The 20149-nt window shown below is 35.5% G+C and overlaps 1 protein-coding gene across 3 annotated transcripts in view; it reads left to right on the plus strand.

Moving 5' to 3' along the window:
* The window catches only part of RIT2 (Ras like without CAAX 2), a 303120-nt gene that overhangs the window by 160945 nt on the left and 122026 nt on the right, over positions 1 to 20149 (plus strand). For all 3 annotated transcript variants that reach the window (XM_019739662.2, XM_074340046.1, XM_074340045.1), the window contains one exon: positions 3421 to 3612. In XM_019739662.2, coding sequence (XP_019595221.1) covers positions 3421 to 3612 — 192 coding nt within the window. The remainder of the gene's footprint in view (positions 1 to 3420; positions 3613 to 20149) is intronic.

Genomic DNA, 20149 nt, shown 5'->3' on the forward strand with positions numbered 1-20149 from the left:
TCTCTTTTCTCTATTCCTCCAACTATTATCAGACAAATGCTACTGAGATAGGGCCACATATTAAATACATTTCTCTTGAGTTCTTGGTTTCCTATCATGTCCACTCCAAAACCTAGTTGTTAGGGCTTTTAGTAATGTGACTTCACTGGACAACAGGAACATGCCACTCTTTACATGAGCTATACTCATGTCTCTTTCTGTAACATCATTTCCCACATTAAGTGTATATCCCAGTCCCCCACCATATGCCCCTCACTCTCTCTCCAGCCCCACCCTTCAGGCCACCTTGCACATCTATCATTGTCCAGCTTGGTGTCCCTCACTGATTGAGTAGTGACTTAACAATCTGAGCATAATTGCCACCACCTCTTCCTCTTTCCCTCATAAGAAATTTAACCATGTTTGTGCATAGATGTTACTACACTTACTTTGGTGATCATTTTGCAATAGTACAAATATTGAATCATTATGGTATATGCCTGAAACTATGTTATATGTCAATTATATTTCAATTAAAAAGATAAAATTTAAAAAAAAAAATAAGAAAAAGAATCAAGGGCCTTTTTCAGTTTTTTCAAGCAATACAATAAAATTATTTTAATTTAATTATTATCGTTATTCTATTTTCTACAAAATATTTGCTATTCTGTTTTCTACAAAATATTTCCTATTTTCTATTATCTTACTGGAGCCTTGCCGTAGTATCATTAATTTGTCTACAAAATGTCTGGTGAGACTTACATTGAAAAATACATTTAGAGACTTAAGGAACTTAATACTACAGATCCTGTTGATACTGAAGGTGTTGCCCCTTATCTGAAACCCCATAAGAGAAATTGCTTTCAGCTCTAAGTGCTTAGAGAGAGATTTGTGTCACCTGATACATTAGTATGTTGTTTTTGGCTACAGAAGTGGTATAATTGATTCTGTTTCTATTATAGCTTCGGTTGTCTAAACGTTATGAGTCAAGTTTGCAAATCAAACTATTCTCATTTTGTCTTGGTTTTCATGTTCTAATTTTATTTGCTTTTTTTCTATATCTATCCATATTTTTGTTTTATTATATGTATTCAGTTACCTCAAACTTTACACGCCTGTCACATAGTAAGTGCTCAGTGAATATTTGATGAATGAGTTAGGCAGTATCCCATGTTGTAATGCATTCCCAAGAGTACCTGAGTGTCAAATATTGAAAAACAGATGACAAACGGATGTATAATGGAGGAGATAGTTATGTCTTCTGAAAACTGCAAAATAATATGAAGTCCCTAATTATATTTTGCCTTTCAGGTATAATCTTTGATCATATAGTATCAGCATTTATAAAAGCTTTGTTCACTTCCGTTTCAGTTGAATACTCTTAACCCTATTAAGGCATCAGATTGAGACTGAAGAACCACCACTCCTACGGAATTCAATCTTTGTACTTAGCATCAATTACAATACATTTACGATATCTACACTTTCATAATATTTTTATTTTTTATCCTCCCTTCTTTAAAAAGATGCAAACAAAAGCAAAGGGCAATCACATTGTCCCTCTCTAAACAGACACCAACACCTGAACTGTTGACTGGTATGCAGATCCCAGATGCTTAACTGCCATGGAAATACTAGATTTTAATTATAAAAGGTTGTTTAAGGGTAACATTACATACTCTTTGAGGTAGGATTGCATGAAAGTTCAGGAGCTCTTTGCAAATAATAAATTACAGAAAAAAAATATCCCATCTCATGTCCTTCCCTAAGACTCCTCCTGTAAACTGCTCTTGCCCTTCTCTGAACCGCTAGGGTTCATTTAGCACTCAATTGCTCTTCGTTTGTTTTATCCTGGCCTAGTTGTGTTTCTCTATCCAGGACAGGGTCATACTTTTTCTTTTACTTCTTAATATATCTTACTGCTGGACATATTGTTAGGTGCATGACTGACTTATTGTTTTATTTACTTTTTTTTCTTTTACTAGAAGGATAAATTTGGTGTGGAGATGTGGTTATCATGTGTAGGGCAAGCAGTATAGACAATGGTATGAGTGTATTGTACTACGTAGGTAAAAAGTAGTTGAAAGGTAGGTCTTAGAGCAGTGCTATGTAGCACATTGTGTAACTAGTGAGGCATACATGTGTTGTAGGAACACGAGTTGAGTGCATTGAGGAACTGGTTCAGTCCCCAAGTTTCCTAATACCTGCTCAAAAAACTTACTCTGACAATTGAGAAACTGCAATATGAGCTAAACCAAAAATTCTTTCTTTGTTTTCAGAATTAAGAGAATTCTCACATTATTTTAATACAAGGAAGCATATCAAAAGGAACTGATCAAACTGCAGTGCTGTACTTAGAATAGCTTGGAAGATATGAGAAATGCTTGTGTTTGTAGCATTTTCACAGTGGGTCTGTTTCATATGTATTTTGCTATCTATGGATAGCAAATGGTATCTAGTAATGTTCCTTAATAATTAACCAATGAGTTTCATTTATAGCAGGAAGCAGATGAGGAAGATATTAACATTCAGGATACACAGCACATAAAGCATAGGAATCTTTAATTCATGGGTGAATGAAGATGGAAGTAAGATGTTGAACATAGCAACTTCTTTTAATAAAAAAATTTCAGTATCATGTATTATTAAGTTGATACATTGTTGAAAAGTTTCCGCTCAATTCTCTGGGCCCCACCAGCCTCCAGTGTATCTTTTAGGAAGATGCATACCTATAGATGCTATGAAAAGAGTTGGTATGGATAAGGTCAGCTAAGAGGAGGTATCCTCCCCATTCATTGGGATAACTTAGTTACATCTATTTTATTGGTAGAAAGAGTCTTCTATTTGAAAACAAAAGAGGAAAAAGAAGGAAAAAGCTTAATGATATTCTGATTAAGCATATTTGAGAAATACTTTCACACTTATATCTAATGCAACTCTAAAATAATTTCATGCCTGTTTCCCCAGTGAAAGGTTCTATTTGGCAGGATTTGCACCATAGATAATAATAGGATTAATGTGTATTGTATTTTAAAAACTCACCAAAGCGTTTTCACATCTGTTCTCTCCTTTGATCCTCTCTACAGCCCTGTAAAAAGGGTTAAATATGTGCCCAAAACCCTTTTGACGAAAAAGCAAATTGAGTCACGGAGAGGTTATGTGATTTGATAGAAGACTCACTCTAAATGAATAACAAACCTAGAAGTCATGTACTGTGCTTCCCAGATTTTGTGCTCTTAGATCATAAAGATCACTTTTGAACATAAACACAGACTTAGGTACACCTATATCCAGGTGCAAAGCCCACAAATATACTTTTAGAAAATTTTAATCCAAACTCTTAATCTCATAATTTGTCTGCTTTTGACCTGTTATTTTATTGGTATTATATGTTAGCTTAACTGTTTTAAATTGCATCACAATTTTGCTCTTTTCCTGCAGGCAGAATTCACAGCCATGAGGGAGCAGTACATGCGAGGTGGGGAGGGATTTATCATTTGCTACTCCATCACTGACCGCCAATCATTCCAGGAGGCTGCCAAGTTTAAAGAGCTCATTTTTCAGGTCCGTCACACCTATGAAATTCCCCTGGTGCTGGTGGGTAACAAAATTGACCTGGAACAGTTCCGCCAGGTGAGTGCCAATTTTATCTGTTAGCTTCTGTCGTTTCCTGCAAGGGTACATAGTATCAAGTACGGTTGCTTTCCAAGATTCATATTGAGAATTATGAGAAAGAAGTGATGCACAGGATTTTTCTAAGAAATCTTTGATGTCCTCTTGTAGATTGTGCTAGCCACCACAATATATCCCATCCTACATGCTAACTTTGCAGTGTCCTTACCATACCCCATCAGGAGGCAGAGTTTGTTTCTCCCATCCTCTTGTACCTGAGCTGGTCTTATGATTTGTTTTGAGCAGTAGAGTGTAGTAGTAACCCTGTATAATGCCTGAGGTTGAGTCTTAAGAGTTCAACAGGTTCTGCCTTTGCCACCTGGAACACTTGCTGTTATGGTCTAGCAGCCATGTAAACAAGACCATTTGAGAAAGCCATGTGTACAAAGCAACATCCATTCGTAGCTGTCCCTGTCAACGTGCCACACATGTGGGCAAAGGCATTTTGCATGTTCCAGTACCAGCCACCATCTGACCTCATAAGGTACTCTAGCCAATTCACACGACACAGAAAAATCTCCCAGCTGAGCCTTGTCTGGATTTCTGACCCACACAATCCTGATAAAATAGCATGGAATTGTTTAAACCATCATGTTTTAGAATAACTTTTCATGAAGCAATAGATCATCAAAGCAGGACTCTTTCCACCTTCCAGAATCAGAACAAAGCACCACTTCTCAGATTGAATCAGAAATGACTCCTCTATATAATGCCATCAATCTGCATCAAGGTTCCCTAGCTGTGTCATGGTGATCCTCAGACAGTCTCACAATTTCTCCAAACAAGATTGATAATGCACAGACCAGTCTAGTATAGACTGTGAGCCATTACCTGAGTTCATGTAGTTCATTAGAGTTTATTCTCATCTGATCAGACACTATCAGGGCCTAATGGGCAAACTATGATGGCCTGGTCTCTGGAAATGTCTATAGGGTAAGGATACTTCAGTTGTTCTCAGTACTCCTGAAAAGACTAAAAGACAAAAACCTAAGTTCAGGGACCAGACAAATAATCTCACAATTCCATAGTCATGATTCACTTTGTACAAAGTTAAATTACTGAGAAGTTGCATGCAAATCAAATTTTTGTAAATCAAATTCTCTGAATCAAGTGGCTTCATTATAGTTAGAGATGCTTCATCCTTATTTGCATTGACCTTATGTTTGAACTGGGTTTGCATAGTTTATATTATTCCAGTTAATGATTTATTTTTAGATTTCTTAAAGTAGCCTGCTAATAAAACCTTTTACTAAGGTAAGAATCTTCCCTAAAACAATTAGTTTTCTCCTATGCCAATGTTTTATGTATTTGGATCTTTGTATCTAGTGCATTTTAAGTGTCTTAAAGTGAAAAGTTCTCATGTGGAGCCAATGTTTGTAAATTTATGCTTAACACAGAAACATATCATCATGATTTAGTGCAAAGCATTTTTTGATGGTATGTGTTGTATATTTTACTTGAAAATCTGAATATCTTAAAGTATCAGCTAACTATTTTTTAGGAGCTATAATATTTTTGTCTCTTCTGCACCTTGCTTTATTGTTTCTCTTTTTCCAAAGCAATGCTTAGCATCATATGGTTACATTATTATGGGATAGAATTTCAAGTTTTTCTCACCAGGTAAATATGAATCTATTCTCATATACTTGACAGAAAGGAATACGAGAGGTATAGGCCCGGTGGTGAAAACTTCACATACTCCTGTGAACCACAACAGTGCTTTACTGTTTTGTTTTTAGGACTTCTGGGAAGTAGCATGAGACAGCACCCTGAGAGTGCCATCAGTGATCACATGACCACCTTTAGTGCACTTCCCAGAACTCCTAGAAAATGTAAACCTTTAATTAGATGCCAGTCATGAGAGCCACAAGTGAATCTAAGAAAGCTAGTGAATTTAAAAACATAAGGGAAACTTCTTCTGGCAAAAGTTAATCAGATTCTCTCTAGAATGATTTTTCTCCATGATTCCAACACTGGCTGGCATGTGCTTTACCTTCACCCTCCTGGCCCTGCTTCTGCTTTCCTAAGCTCAAGAGTGGCCCTTTTCATGTCACAAAGAAATGTTCAACAGGACCCCTGTCTTAACCTCGATAATTGCATATTAGCAGTGATGTGAATCACTAACATCACACATATCACTGAAACAAATAACCAGAAAAAGATATTAAGCAGATTCATTTTGCAGATTTGACAGACTTTTCCTTTTAGATAAAAGCAAGTAAATAAGATAGTCACAGAAAGTGCAAGGACCATGAAAACTCAAATTACAAGCTTTTTAAAGATGTTCAGATAACAAAGTCTCCAATAGTGAAGTGTTGATATGCAAATTTGGCTTCTGGCTGTGGTGTTTGTGATGAAAATAATTATTCCTGTAATTGTAGAGTGGTTTTCCTTTTCAAAATGCTTTCAATTTACACTTTACTTTAATCCTCTAACTGCACTGTGGAGTTTTAGGACAAGCATATGATGGATGAGGATATTTGAGAAGTGACTATAGTGACAGAAATTGACTTTAATAAACTAGTCTGTTCATGACAAAATTAAGACTAAACTCCAGATCACATATACTTTTTTAATTATATCAGTGTTTAAAGGTTAGTTCTCTTTTGTTTGTTTGTTTGTTTGTTTGTTTCACCTTAAACAAAAACAAATATGCTGCCACTTGTATCTGTAGCTCAAAGGACTTTTGTGAAGATTCCTAGAGTAACAAAGTTAAACTCTCAAAGAGCCTGAGGGAAATCATGCTGGTACCTTGATTTAATGCTGAGAGCATTAAAAAGTAGGATTCTCCCTCAGAAGCTCTTCTCCTTCCTCAGTCTACACTGAAAGAGGTTAAAAGGAAAGCTATTTGTTACCATTTTTGTTTGGTAGAGTAAGGTACCGGCTGCATTCTTAATGCATTTTGGTGAATCCCCAGTCCCTTTCTACCAAGAAAAATAAACGAGTTTTAGTGTTTGATTTTTTAATTAAATTTATTGGGGTGACATTTGTTAATAAATGTATTTAAGTTTTAAGTGTACAATTCTATTATACATCATCTATATATTTCATTGTGTGTTCACCACCCAAAGTCAAATCTCCTTCTGTCACCATATGTTTGACCCCATTTACCCTCTGGTACCCACTAAACTATTGTCTGTGTCTGAGTTTTTGCTTGTTTGTTTTTTCAGTTTTATATCCCACGTACAAGTCAAATAATATCTGTCTGACTTATTTTGCTTAGCATGATAATCTCAAGATCCATCCATATTGTCACAAATGACAGTATTTCATTTTTTCTCATTCCCTTCTTTGAGCAAATGTATTGAAGGGCTCTGTTTAAAGTCTAGTATTTTATCTGGGAACAATATTCATTTTGATGCTGACGATGTTGATGATGCATTTAGTATTTGGAAGGTTCAGTGTCAGGCACTTAACACACATAATTGTACTTATTCCTTACCACAAGCCCATGAATAGGTTCCTTTATGACATCTATTTACCTAAGAGTCAATTGACTCTTTAATACATTTACTAACTTGCTGAGGATCACAGAGCTAGTTAGAATTGAGAGGCAATATCCAGTGTGTTCTAATTTGAAATCTCCCAATGTTATACCATTGGCTTGCAAACCATTGTTATTTTTCATGAATTAGTTTTTTATATCAGCTTCAGACTCTTAGCATGCTCCTCAGAGAATGGAAAATAAGCAAATGTATCTTACTGGCAAATTGAGGCAGGAATGATCAGAATCACCCTTTTGATGTGGAGTGAGGAGCTCCGAGCACCGGACAAGCCAGTAATAGGCAGAAGTTGGGAGGAAGAGTATGAGGAAAAAATAAAAGTAAAGAAATGAGTTTCACAACTAGTGAAAATCACTTTTCTAGTCAGCTGAACAATTTTGTCCATAGTCTATCTAGACTATTCTAAAGCCCCTTTTAAAGTCTCAGACAACATTAGGTCCCTTAACTTCCATGATCTTTGTCCCTATTTATCATATTTTCTGCTATTGCACTCGGGAGTGGAAGGGGATAATTCCTGTTGTTTTTTTGTTTTGTTTTGTTTTGTAAAGCCCTGACCAACTGTGCACGTAAATATGGTGCTATGCAAGGAATGAGTTCCAGGAATTTATTTGGGAGCTAGATTAGAAAAGTTTTACCTCGGTCACAGACCACAAACTGTTTTTATCCTGAAGATAGACCACGACAAACCCCTTAGTACTGACAGTCTAATTACAGCTTAATACTCAGCTTGAAGCCTTGAAACTGCTTCCCACAGCCTGAAACTTTTCAAATGCTGATTTGGGATTATGAAAAACCCTTTGTTTATTCTTCAGTGAGATAGCTAATGAAAATAGTTTCATTCCTATACTGAGAGGGGCATATGGAGGCTGTGGGGATCAAGAATCACTGTATTAAGGAAAAAAACATCGAGAAGAGATCAAAGATGGCAGTGTAGATAAACACTGTGCCTGCATCCTTCCATAAACACATTAAAATTACAACGAAATTATAGAACAATCAACCTAGAGAACCGTCTAAAGTCTAGCGGACCAGAAACCCTGTAACTAAAAATATAAAGAAGCCACATTGAGACTGGTAGGAGGGGCGGAGACACGGAACAGACCCTAAACTTCCCTGTGGTAGTTGAGAATCAGGAGGGATATCTTAGCCATGGAGGTTCCCCCTGAAGCAGCGAGGGACTCCAGCCCCCCACACCAGGCTTCCAGCCCAGAGTATTGGTGCCACAAAGAGGAGCCCCCACAATATCTGGCTGTAAAAAATAGTGGGAATTCCTACCATTTGGGTACAACAGAAGGCTGCAGGAAAAACCAGAGATCCTCTTAAACAGCCCACACACAGTCTCGCTCACTCATAGGCACTCACCTTGGGCTCCAGTGGAGGGATGGTGACTCGGGGGATAGGCCTCAGAGACATATGGGGGGCAGAATGAGGTGTATGTTGCAGGGAGAGAGCTGGAGGACAGTCAGACTTTTCTCAGAGAGGAGTCTTTTTTCCGTGCAGCCGGCAGGAAAACACCATCTTGCCTGTGTTAAGCCCACCCCCACAGGGCAAATCTGAATCTGATTGGCCTGGTGAACTCCACTGCTGTGCCCTGCTGTCTCAGCTGGGACTCCACCTCATCCAACTCACACACCGCTGGAAGCACTTTCTCCTGAGTAGCCAGCCCACCCACATTGCACTCTTTCTTGGAAAATGATCAGAGTCTGGTAGGCCCTGGGTGAGCTGTGACTGGTTTTGGTGTGTTCTGAGACTTTCGCTGAGTCATTCCAGGCTTAGCATTGGCACCAAACTAGAATCTACATGAACCTGGTGACCACACCTCTTCCCACACTGGTGACTCCCTGAGACCCTGCCTCACCCAACTTGGGCACTGCATGAGACTTTATATGTGGCTGAATCTTAAGGGAACTGGCAGGTGGCAGCAGGCCTCCAGGTGTCCTGGGTTTTTGTGGAGTTACCCCATGCCTGGTACTGGTGGCAGCTGATGTCGGTTCACAGCAAGGCCTTTCTAATGTACCATCAGGTTTAGCAAAGGCAGCAAATAACCATGGATTGTTTTACAGCTCTACTGATTAGCCCCAGCTTGTCACAAGCAGTGGGTGTCCTGAGACTGCACTAGAGCCCCTCCCAAGAGACTCCAGAACAAACATACTTGGAGGTTGGCTTCAGACCACAGCATAGCACTGCCCAATTACCCCCACAAGTGGCACACACAAAGGGTGGTCTCAACAGACAGCAGAGCCCACTGAGGTGAATGCCACTTCATGTGGTAAGCACCCCTGCACAGCACTCCATAAGCTGTGGATATGGCCAAAACCCACTGCCAATCAGCCTGAGGGTTAACCCCTCCCACTGACATGACAATAGCAATCAAGGCCCATCTATAACAGGAAGACACACAGAACCCATACAAAAGACACTCCTGGAGCACCTGACTCAGGTGACTAGGGAAGTTGTGCCACTGGGCTCCACAAGACATTTATTATATAAGGCCAACCAGCCAAGACTGGGAGACATAGGAGATCTATCTAATAAATAGAAAGGTAGCCTAAATGAGGAAAGAAAGAAATCCCAAATGAAAGAACAGGAGAAAAATCCAGAAAAACAACTAAACAAAGTGGAGGCAAGTAACCTACCAGAGACAGAGTTCAAAACAACGGTTATAAGGATGATCAAATAACTTAAAACTTCAACAAAAAGATAGGAAGCATGAAAAAAAGATATAAAAACTAAAAAAGAACAAGTCAGTTGTGAAGAATAGAATAACTGAAATGAAGAATACACTAGAAGGAATTAACAGCAGATTAAATGAAGCAGAAGATCAAATCAGTGATTTGGAAGACAAAGAAGCAGAACACATCCAATTGGAACAGCAATAATAATAATAATAATAATAATAATAATAATAATAATATTTTAAGAGACCTCTGGGACAACATCAAACATAACAACATTTGCATCATAGGGGTACCAGAAGAAGAGAGAAAGAAAGAGACTGAGAACCTATTTGAAGAAGTAATGACTGAAAACTTTCTTAACCAGGTAAAGAAAATAGACATACAAGTCCAGGAATCACAGAAAGTCCCTAACAGGATGAACCCAAACAGGCCCACACCAAGACATGTTATAATTAAAATGGCAAAGGTTAAAGACAAAGAAAGAATCCTAAAAGCAGCAACTGAAAGGCAACTAGTAACTTATTAGGGAGCTTCCATTAAAACTGTCAGCTGATTTCTCAACAGAAACTTTGCAGGCCAGAGGGATTGGCATGGAATAGTCAATATGATGAAAAGCAAGGACCTACAACCCAGACTACTCTACCCAGCAAGGCTATCATTTAATATTGAAGGACAGATAAAGAGCTTCCCAGACAAGGAAAAGCTAAAGGAGTTCATCCAATATTACAAGGAATGCTAAAGGGACTTCTTTAAGATGGAAAAAACAAACAAACAAACAAAAAAACCAAAATTATGAATAATAAAATGGTAATAAGTACATATCTATAAACAATTTCTTTCAATATAAATGGATTAAATGCTCCAATCAAAAGACATAGGAGGGCTGAGTGGATAAGAAAACAAGACCCTTACATAAAATCCCTAAAGAGACTCACTTCAGATTGAAAGACACACACAGACAGAAAGCAAAGGAATGGAAAAAGATATTTCATGAAAATGGAAACGAAAAAAATAACAAAAATTTTATTATAATAAATAAAATATTTATTTTTATTTTATTTATACCAAACAAAATCTACTTTGAAACAAAGGCTGTAAGAAGAGACAATGAAAGACCTGGTGCTCCCACTTCTAGGTATTTACCCAAAGAAACCAAAAATGTTACTTTGAGGGGATGTGTGAATCCATATGTTCTTGCAGCATTGTTTACAGTGGCCAAGATGTGTAGGCAGCCTGGGTGTCCTTCAATGGATGAATGGATAAAGAGGAGATTGTACTTATATACAATGGAGTATTGCTCGGACACAGAAGGGAATGGGTTCTTGCCATCTGTGGTGGCATGGATGGACCTGGAGGGTGTTGTGCTGAGTGGAGTATATCAGACAGAGAAAAACAGATGCAATGTTAGTTTGCTTATATGTGGAATCTAAGAAAAAAATTAACAAAACAAAAGCAAACTCATAAATACAGAAAACATTTTAATTGGTTGCCAGATGGGAGGAGTTTGGGGGTGTAGGTGAAAACGGGGAAGAGATTAAGAAGTACAAATTTGTTGTTACAAAGTAGTTATGGGAATGTAGGGTATAGCATAAGGAATATAGTCAATAATATTGTAGTAACTGTGTATGGTGTCAGATGGGTACTAGATTTGTTGGGATGATAGATGGGAGGGTATTGGGGGCAGAGTGCAAAAGGTGAAGGGGTTAAAAAGTACAAATTGGTAGTTGCAAAATAGTCATGGGGATGTAAAATAAAGCATAGGTAATATAGTCAATAATATGTTAATAGCGATGTGTAGAGTCAGGTGGTCACTAGACTAGTCAAGGGGATCACTTCTTAAATTATACAAATGTCTAACCACTATGCTGTACACCTGAAATTAATATAAAATAATATTGAATGTCAACTGTAATTGATAAATTTTAAAAAGAGGGGGGTAGGGGAAGGGGAATAAGAGGTCGAAATATCCAGATATAAAACAAATAAGTCACGGGGATGTCATGTACAGCATGAGGAATATAGTCAGTGATATGATAGCATAGAACAGTGTCACATGGTTCCTGGACTTATTATGGTGATCACTTCTTTTGGTATATAAATGTTGAATAACTATGGTGTATACCTGAAACTAACATAATATTGTATGTTAGCTATATTTTTAATAAAAAACCTTTGAAAGAAAAATTGCATTTATTTAGAGTTATACCAAGCATCTACTTATCTTTGCAGAGTGGTGGCAGATTTGCAACACAGTAAAGAAATAAGTAAACCACTCTTTGTCCTCAAGGACTTCCCATTCCCCTCAGAAAAGACCTACACATATGAAGTAGGTGGAAAACCATACTCATAAACAAAACTAAATGTTGAACAATATGGCATTGTGCATAAGTGCAGTTGTTGAAAACTAGAACTGATAATGTGGGCAGAATTTTTGAGGAAGGAAGACGCCAAATGGAGAAGCATCCTGATCAGGTAGAAGGAATCAGGTGAATGGTGATAATTCTTTTAGAAAGAACCAGCTAGAGTAAATCTAGAGAGTAGGAAATGAGTTGTGGGGCTGTGAGTATGCACAAGCTGTGAAGTGCTGGGGGGTCGGGGAGGGGGGGCGTGCGCTGGGAAGAACAGTCTGTCCAGGAAATCAAGCATTCTCAGTATAATTTTATAAACAGGCGTGCCTTGACACAATCAAACACAAAATACAAATATGTACCAGAGTATATTGAATATGCTGTAATATAATAATTAATTGAAAACACCACTCATTAAAAGAAAAGAAAGAGTAGCTCTTCATTTATGTTTGATCATCAGTACATTTGACATCACATACAAACACATTTTCCAAACAATGAGGGTTTTGTTTTTTTTTAAGGGAAAGGAAAGGTTTGGTGATTTACCCAGTATTATGGGAATAAACACTCAAACTTAACAATTATTTAGTCCTATTTATCCTTTCTATAGCATTTATTTATATGTTGTTTCATTTAAAAATGAAAATGTATTCCAACTCAGATGGAAAATAAAACAGAGCTTAGAGGTTTACGTAATTTATCTAAACTAATAGGTTGTAGAACTGGAATTTGAACCCAAAATCAGTTTTCTGACACTTTTTTTTTTTGCTAACATCAGTTTTTCATTCAATATATTTACCAAATATTTAATAATTATTCAGTGGGTAACAGGCACTCCTGTATCAGGAGTGAATATAACAGATAAAAACTCTATCTGTACGAATCTGAAATTATAGCAGAGGAAACAGATAATGAACAATTTGCATGGGTGTGTACCCAGTTCACACTGCAAAAAATGGTGCTATGAATAAAATTATTATATACACATACATACATATGTTCATGTGTGTGTATATATAGAAAAAATATTTCAAACATTTGAGCAGCGTTGTGGCATGAATACATTTTTATTGTCCCTCGCTGTTGGGGTGAGGCAGGAATGGAAATTGGAAGACCATTTAGGAGACTTAAGCATCAGGATGAAGAATGATGGTAGCTTGGGTGAAAGCAACAGCACTAACTATTCACAGATTCCATAGTCATGCAGCACACTGACTGGATGACAGGTGACAAAATTACACTGAGGTGTGGAGACCTTCCATGTAGGGACAAACTCTGCTACATTCCTCAGTGATACCTGAGGTCATCATTGTGTTATCACACAATAGAGTAGGTGTCCATGATGGACATCTCAAGACATAGTTAAAAAACATATTTATCAAATACAGCAAAGCAAGTAATAAAGAATCAGGTAGTCCTGAGTCGGAATCTTTACTGAGACAATTACTGTATTCTTGGACAAATTACTGGCAGACACAAGAGGCATGCCCAATTTCTCCTTCAAAGGAGTACTTCCTGCCCAGCACAGAGGTAGGAGGTATTGTCAGAAGACATTTTTCCAGCCGTCAAATGTTTCAGAGTCAGCCTCAGCTACACACAGTCTCCTTGCCTGAGGTCATATCTTTTCTGGAGAAACCTATTTCCTGAGAGGTGGGGGCATGAGTGCCCAGTCATTGCAGACCAGTGTGTGATACTGTGTGAAAAGCAAATCTCACTCCAGACTCCCCTGCTGGTTTGGCAAAGTTTCTGTGGGGCTTTTATTGTCATTCACTTTCTCCCTCTGCCCAATCCTGCTTCCTTCTTCTTTTCACAAATGTTGATCCTTAAAAATATGCACCCCAAATTCCATCCCACTGCCTGCTTCTGTAAAATGGGGATAATAATACCTCTCTCATTGTTTATCAGAATGGTTAAATGAAATAATGTCAGTAGACTATTTTGAATAGTGTTTAGCACAAAGTAGGGACTCAATAAGTATTAGGTACTACCATCCTTACCCCTGGATTGATGCAATAGTCTTTGGGTGATTATTATGCTTCTAATCTGCTTTTTTGAAGTTAGAAACTAAAAAATTAAATGTATAAAAATTGTGTGAAAAAGAAGACTAATTAAGTCTGGGTGAAGACCTTGAGAGCTTTCTGATGACCAAAGTACATAGTATTCCGTGCATGGATTTTGCAAAATTGATTTTGAAATTATTTTCCTAATTTTCAGCTGTGAAACAGTACATTCTGATGTCACTAAATTCTGAACAGCAGAGTTTTGGAGAAATCAATGTTTTCTGGTATTTTGTTTTTGTTTTTTTTTCCATTAGTTCATGAAATAAATAAAGCTAACTATATGGAGATAGAGGAAAAAGACATAAAAAAGATTATTGGCCATTCCAAAAAAGCTATGATAATTTTTCAATCTACTACTGATGGACAAACTCATCCTGGATAAGACTTGTGGTTCTCAAAGTGTGGTACTCAAAACTAGAAGAATCAGTATCACCTGGAAACATTGTTAGAAATACAAATTCTCAGGCCCAATTCTTGTTCCACTAAATAGAAAACTTGGGGTAGGCCAGTCATTTTTTTGACAAATTCTTTGAGTGATTCTGAAGCAGGCCAAAGTTAGAGAAGCACTGGGCTATAATATAAATGAAAAAATATGAAGGGTAATTTTATCTTTTAGGTCCTATAAGAGAACCTTAGAGTCTACAAGCATTTCAAAGGTCTTAAATAAAATATTTGAGATCTAAAAGAAAACACACACACTCTTAAAATATAAAAATAATTTAAAAAATAAAAAATAATGCTTATATAAAAACAACAGTGATGAAAATTTACTGATTAAATATAGTTTTGCAGTTAAATGTGTCATAAAAAAACCTAAATCTCATGGTATATATTGTGTTCCTACAACTAACTGGCCTTCCATTGGGCTGTTTCATGTTATATTGGAACAGAGGTTGTGTCTGCCTGATTTGAACTGACATCATCATTGTTTGTTTCTCTTTCGTATTTAAATGGTGCTACATTGAATTGTTTGGTTTTCATGGATCATTGACCACATTTGTAAAACAGACAAGTCAACGAAAGCTTACAGAAATAAGCTTGTTTCTTTTTAAGGAAAAGAGAAAAGAAAAGCTTTTTGGGGACTAAGATTGGCTCCTTGACATGAAATCCAAGATTACAAAATTGCTCTAAACTGATCTCTTAATAAGTTTTCAAATGAATTACTTGAAAGAACTTCCTGAAAAGAAATAAATACCAAGAGGGTAATATTTCAAATGTTTTATTGGCCTATCCAAGATTTCAGCTCTCCATGCCCTGTCCTAGGTATCCTGGGCTGGCCAAAGTCTTATTGAGATTTCTAAGAATTTTCACCTACTCCCAGTCAGGCTCTATACCCAATAAATCTGACTATGTATATACAGTTACATCTATAGGTATAAGTATCTTAAGAGACCAAGGCAATGCTGTAAATCCAAAAGAATGATATCTATAGGTTGAATTACAGTACTCTGAAAGAGGAGCACTTGCTGTTTGCACATTGGAAACTTTTCAAGTTCATTGAACCACATGTTTAGGAAATTACATAATCCATCTTGCTCGTAAAAATCTTATTTTGAAATAATTATAGAGGCACAGGAAATTGTAAACATGTGTGGAAAAGTTTGTGCACCTTTCTGTTAGCATTCCCAGTGTTAATATCTTGCACTGGATAATATCTTACATAGGATAATATCAAAAATAAGAAATTGACATTGGTTCAGTCCATAGAGCTGACTGAATTTCACTAGTTATACATGTACTCATTTGTGTGTATATGTGTATAATTCTGTGCAGTTCTATCACATAACATGTAGCTTGTGTATCTACCACCACAAGCAGGACACTCAACTGTACCATTACAATAGGACTCCCTCATGTTAATTTTTACACCCACCTTCATCCCCTACACACCCCAATCCCTAATTCCAGGCAACCACTAGTCCATCAGTCCATTCTCCAACTCTACAATTATATTATTTGTTATCTTAATTGTTACATATACGGAATCATCTAATATGCATCCTTTAGAGACTGGCTTTTTTCATTTAACATTACATCCTCGAGGTACATCCGTGTTTTTGTGCATATCAATAATGTGTTCCTTTTTACTACTGAATATTATTTAGTTTGGCTGTAACAGTTTGTTTACCCATTTATCCTCTAAAGACATTTAAGTAGTTTCCATTTGGGGGTTATTATGAATAAGGCTGCTATTTATATTCAAATACAAGTTCCTGTATGAACATAAGTCTTTAATTCTCTGGGATAAATGTCCAAGAGTGAAATTGCTGGGTCTTATGATCAGTACATTTTTATTTTTTAAAGAAAATGCCAAAGTATTTTTCAGAGTGGCTGTACTATTTTACATTCTTACTTTTGCCAGCTTCAGAGGTTATTATTTTTCCTTTTTGTATATTCTGTTAGGTATATTGTGATATCTCACTATAGTTTTAGTTTGCATTTCTCCAATGGCTAATGATATTAGGCATCTTTTCATGTGCTTATTTGCCATCCATATAGCCTCTTCAGTGAAATGTCTATGCATGTCCTTTAACCATTTTATAGTTGGATTTTTTTTAAAATATGGAGTTTTGAAAGTTGTTCGCATATTCTAGATTCAAGACCTTTGTCAGATACATGATTGGCAAATATTTTCCCCCAGTTTGTAATTTGCATTTTCATTCCTTTAACAGAATCTTTTGCAGAGGGAAAAAACAAACAAACAAACAAACAAAAACAACACATTTTCATAAGGTTCAATTTATTGGTTTTTCCTCTTATGGATCATGATTTTGGTATCAAATTGAAGAACACCACTTAGTCCTAGGTCCCAAAGATTTTCTCCTATGTTCTTTTCCAGAAGCTGTACATTTTACATTTAAATGCATGATCCATTTTGAATTTTTTTTTGGTATGAAATATTCTTTTAATTTTTTTCTGATGAATGTTTAATCGCTCCAGCACCTTTTATTGAAAAGGCTATCCCTTCTCTATTAAAATGCTTTCACACCTTTATTAAAATAAATCAGGTATATTCATGTGGGTTTATGTCTGTGTCCTCCATTCTGTTACATTGATTTATGTGTTCACCCCTCTACCAGCATCAAACTGATTTGATATTACAGCTATGTAATAAGCCTTAACATTAAGAATTCCAGTTTTTCTTCCTTGTAAAATTTACTTCAGCTTTTTTAGTGTCTTTCCTTTCCATGTGAATTTTATAAGTTTCTCTGTATCTACAAAGAAACTCAAGATTTTGATAGAGATTCATTAAATCTATAGGTTAATTTATGGTTAATTAACATCTTTACTATGGTGAGTCTTCCAATCCATGAATATGATATGCCTCTCCAACTATTAAGCTCTTTTCTGATTTCTTCATCAAAATTTTATAATTTTTATCATGCAGATGCTGTAGATGTTAGACTCCTACCTAAGTCTTTAATTTTCCTTGGAGCAATTGCAGATGGTATTCTTTTTTATTTCTGTTTCCATTTGTTCCTTGTCAGTATACTGAAATGCAGTTGATTTTTTTATATCAACATTGTATCCTGTAACCTCACTGAACTTACTTATTAGTTCTCAAAGTATTGTGTAGATTTCTTCAGGTTTTCTATGAAGACAATCTTGTTATTTGCAAATAGATACAGTTTTATTTCTTCTTTTCTAGTCTGTATGCTTTTAATTTCCCTTTCTTTCCTTATTGCATTGGCAAGACTTCCAAAACTATGTTACAAAAGTGTGAAAAAACCGACATCCTTGCAGTAAATCCAAACTTAGAGGGAAAGCATTCAGTCTTTCACCATTATGATTTTAGCTAGATTTTTTTATATGTGCTCTTTATGATATAATAATATAAAACTAAGATTGAATATTTGTCCATTGTTTTCTTGTAATTTTGTTAGTGTATGTCATACATAAGACGATTTTGTTAAGAACATGTGAGTATATGATGGTTGAATCTTCTAGATTTCTTCTTTTTCTATTATTTTATATCCTTTTTTTTTTACTGCTGTATACCTCAAATTATATTACGATGCTTTTTTTATTTTAGTTATTTTCTCTATCCCTTTATCTTCTCTATCCCTTTATCTGTTTAAATTGTCCTTTTTGTAAGCAGCATATAAAAAGATTGTTTTCATTTAAAGTCCCATTTTATAGACTCCTTTAAAGACAATGTTAATCTTTTGCATATTTTATAATTATTTGATATGTTGACATTTATTTAGTGTTTCCTATTTATAGTGTTTTTCTTTGTTTCTTTTTTAATGCATTGCTGTCTTTAATGAACAATTCTTTGTTCTTTCTTTATCCCTCATATTGTTTGAAAGTTACAGCTTACATTTCTATTGTTACCCTCCAATTTTTCGCAAATATATGTATCTTTATTTTTTTCTTAAGAAAAAACAAAATTATTAGGTGTTTAACTCTGTTGTCAAATAAGACCTTAGTATACTCCAATTGCCCTATTTTTCCCATTCCTATATTCCATTTAATTTTTATTTAGAATCCTACTTCTGTTTTAAAATTTTGAAGTAGTTGACTTAGTAGTATATATATATATACATATATATGTGTATATACATATATATATGTATATATATACATATAAAATGTTATTATGTACTTCATAACGTATACATGTTATTATGAAGTACATAATAAATGTACCTTAGTAAATTCCACACCCAGCTTCAGATCAGAACATTCTCAGTGACATTGAAGCTCACTGTGGGCCTCTCTGTGGTTGCATTTCCCTGCTGTTCTCTTCTGAATTTATATTCATAATAATTCGCTTTAATTTAGATGCTTACAAATAAAACAACAAATAGAACAAATAAAAGCCAATGGTTCTCAAGGGTTTCTCTACATTCTTAAAATTATTGGAGACTCCCAAAGAGCTTCTGTTTATCTAAGTCAGATCTATTTATATTTGCCATAATAAAAATTACACAGAACTTTTAAATTTATTGCTATATATAAGTCATTTATATTAACTGTAGTAAACTGATTACACATTAATATCAATAACACATTTTTCTAATGAAAACAATCATATCCCTCACCCCAAAATGAGTGATAGAGTGACATTGTTTTATAATCTTTGCAAGTCTCATTAAGATCTGGCCTAAAAGAAGACTGTTGGATTCCTATATCTGCTTCTTTATTCAATCTGTAGTGAACATATATGGGCTAAAGTTTATGTGACAAAAAAAAAAAAAAAATCCAAGCTCAGGAAAGGGGAGATATTTTCATAGCTCTTCCAGATATCTGTGGATATACTTCTTTGACAACACAGGAAAATTTAAGACGGATAATTTTCTTAAAAACTAGTTGCCGTGTGGACTTTAAAGCCATTTTCAGTACTCTCTTACTTTGAAATTAATTGGTTTACCTTGCATTTTGAGTAGACCTTTTGCCAAAATATGTAAGATTTTTTTAATATCATGTATTAATCTTTTGAAATATATTAGTTCACCGAATTATGCAGATTTTCCAGAGGGTAACACATTTGACTATATAATATCAAAACATCAAGTTCATTAATTTTGCTATAAATCTCATTTAAAAAGTTTTTTAGAGTAAGTGGTTAAGCAGAGGTCACAAGTTCTCCAAAATTCTAATATTTGCTTGAAAGCTCAAATTTTATTATTTGTCACAAATATTATCAGTTGTGCTTTTTGAAATGAAAGTTTCATTTCCTTAATTGTCAAGATAATGCATGCCATATATTCAAATCTGAATAACTATGGTTTATCTATTAATCATTCTTTCAAGCAAAAATAGCATTTCATAGAAATGTAGCTAATTCAGCTCATAAGTCAAACAATGGTATAAGTGCTTTAACTCAAGACAAACATTGTATTGGCAGCCGAACTGCTTCATTCATACTTCTCATTTCATTACACAATATTAAAAAGATGTGAACT

The sequence above is a fragment of the Rhinolophus sinicus genome, linkage group LG09, assembly GCF_036562045.2.
Source record: "Rhinolophus sinicus isolate RSC01 linkage group LG09, ASM3656204v1, whole genome shotgun sequence".
Classification (NCBI taxonomy): domain Eukaryota; kingdom Metazoa; phylum Chordata; class Mammalia; order Chiroptera; family Rhinolophidae; genus Rhinolophus; species Rhinolophus sinicus.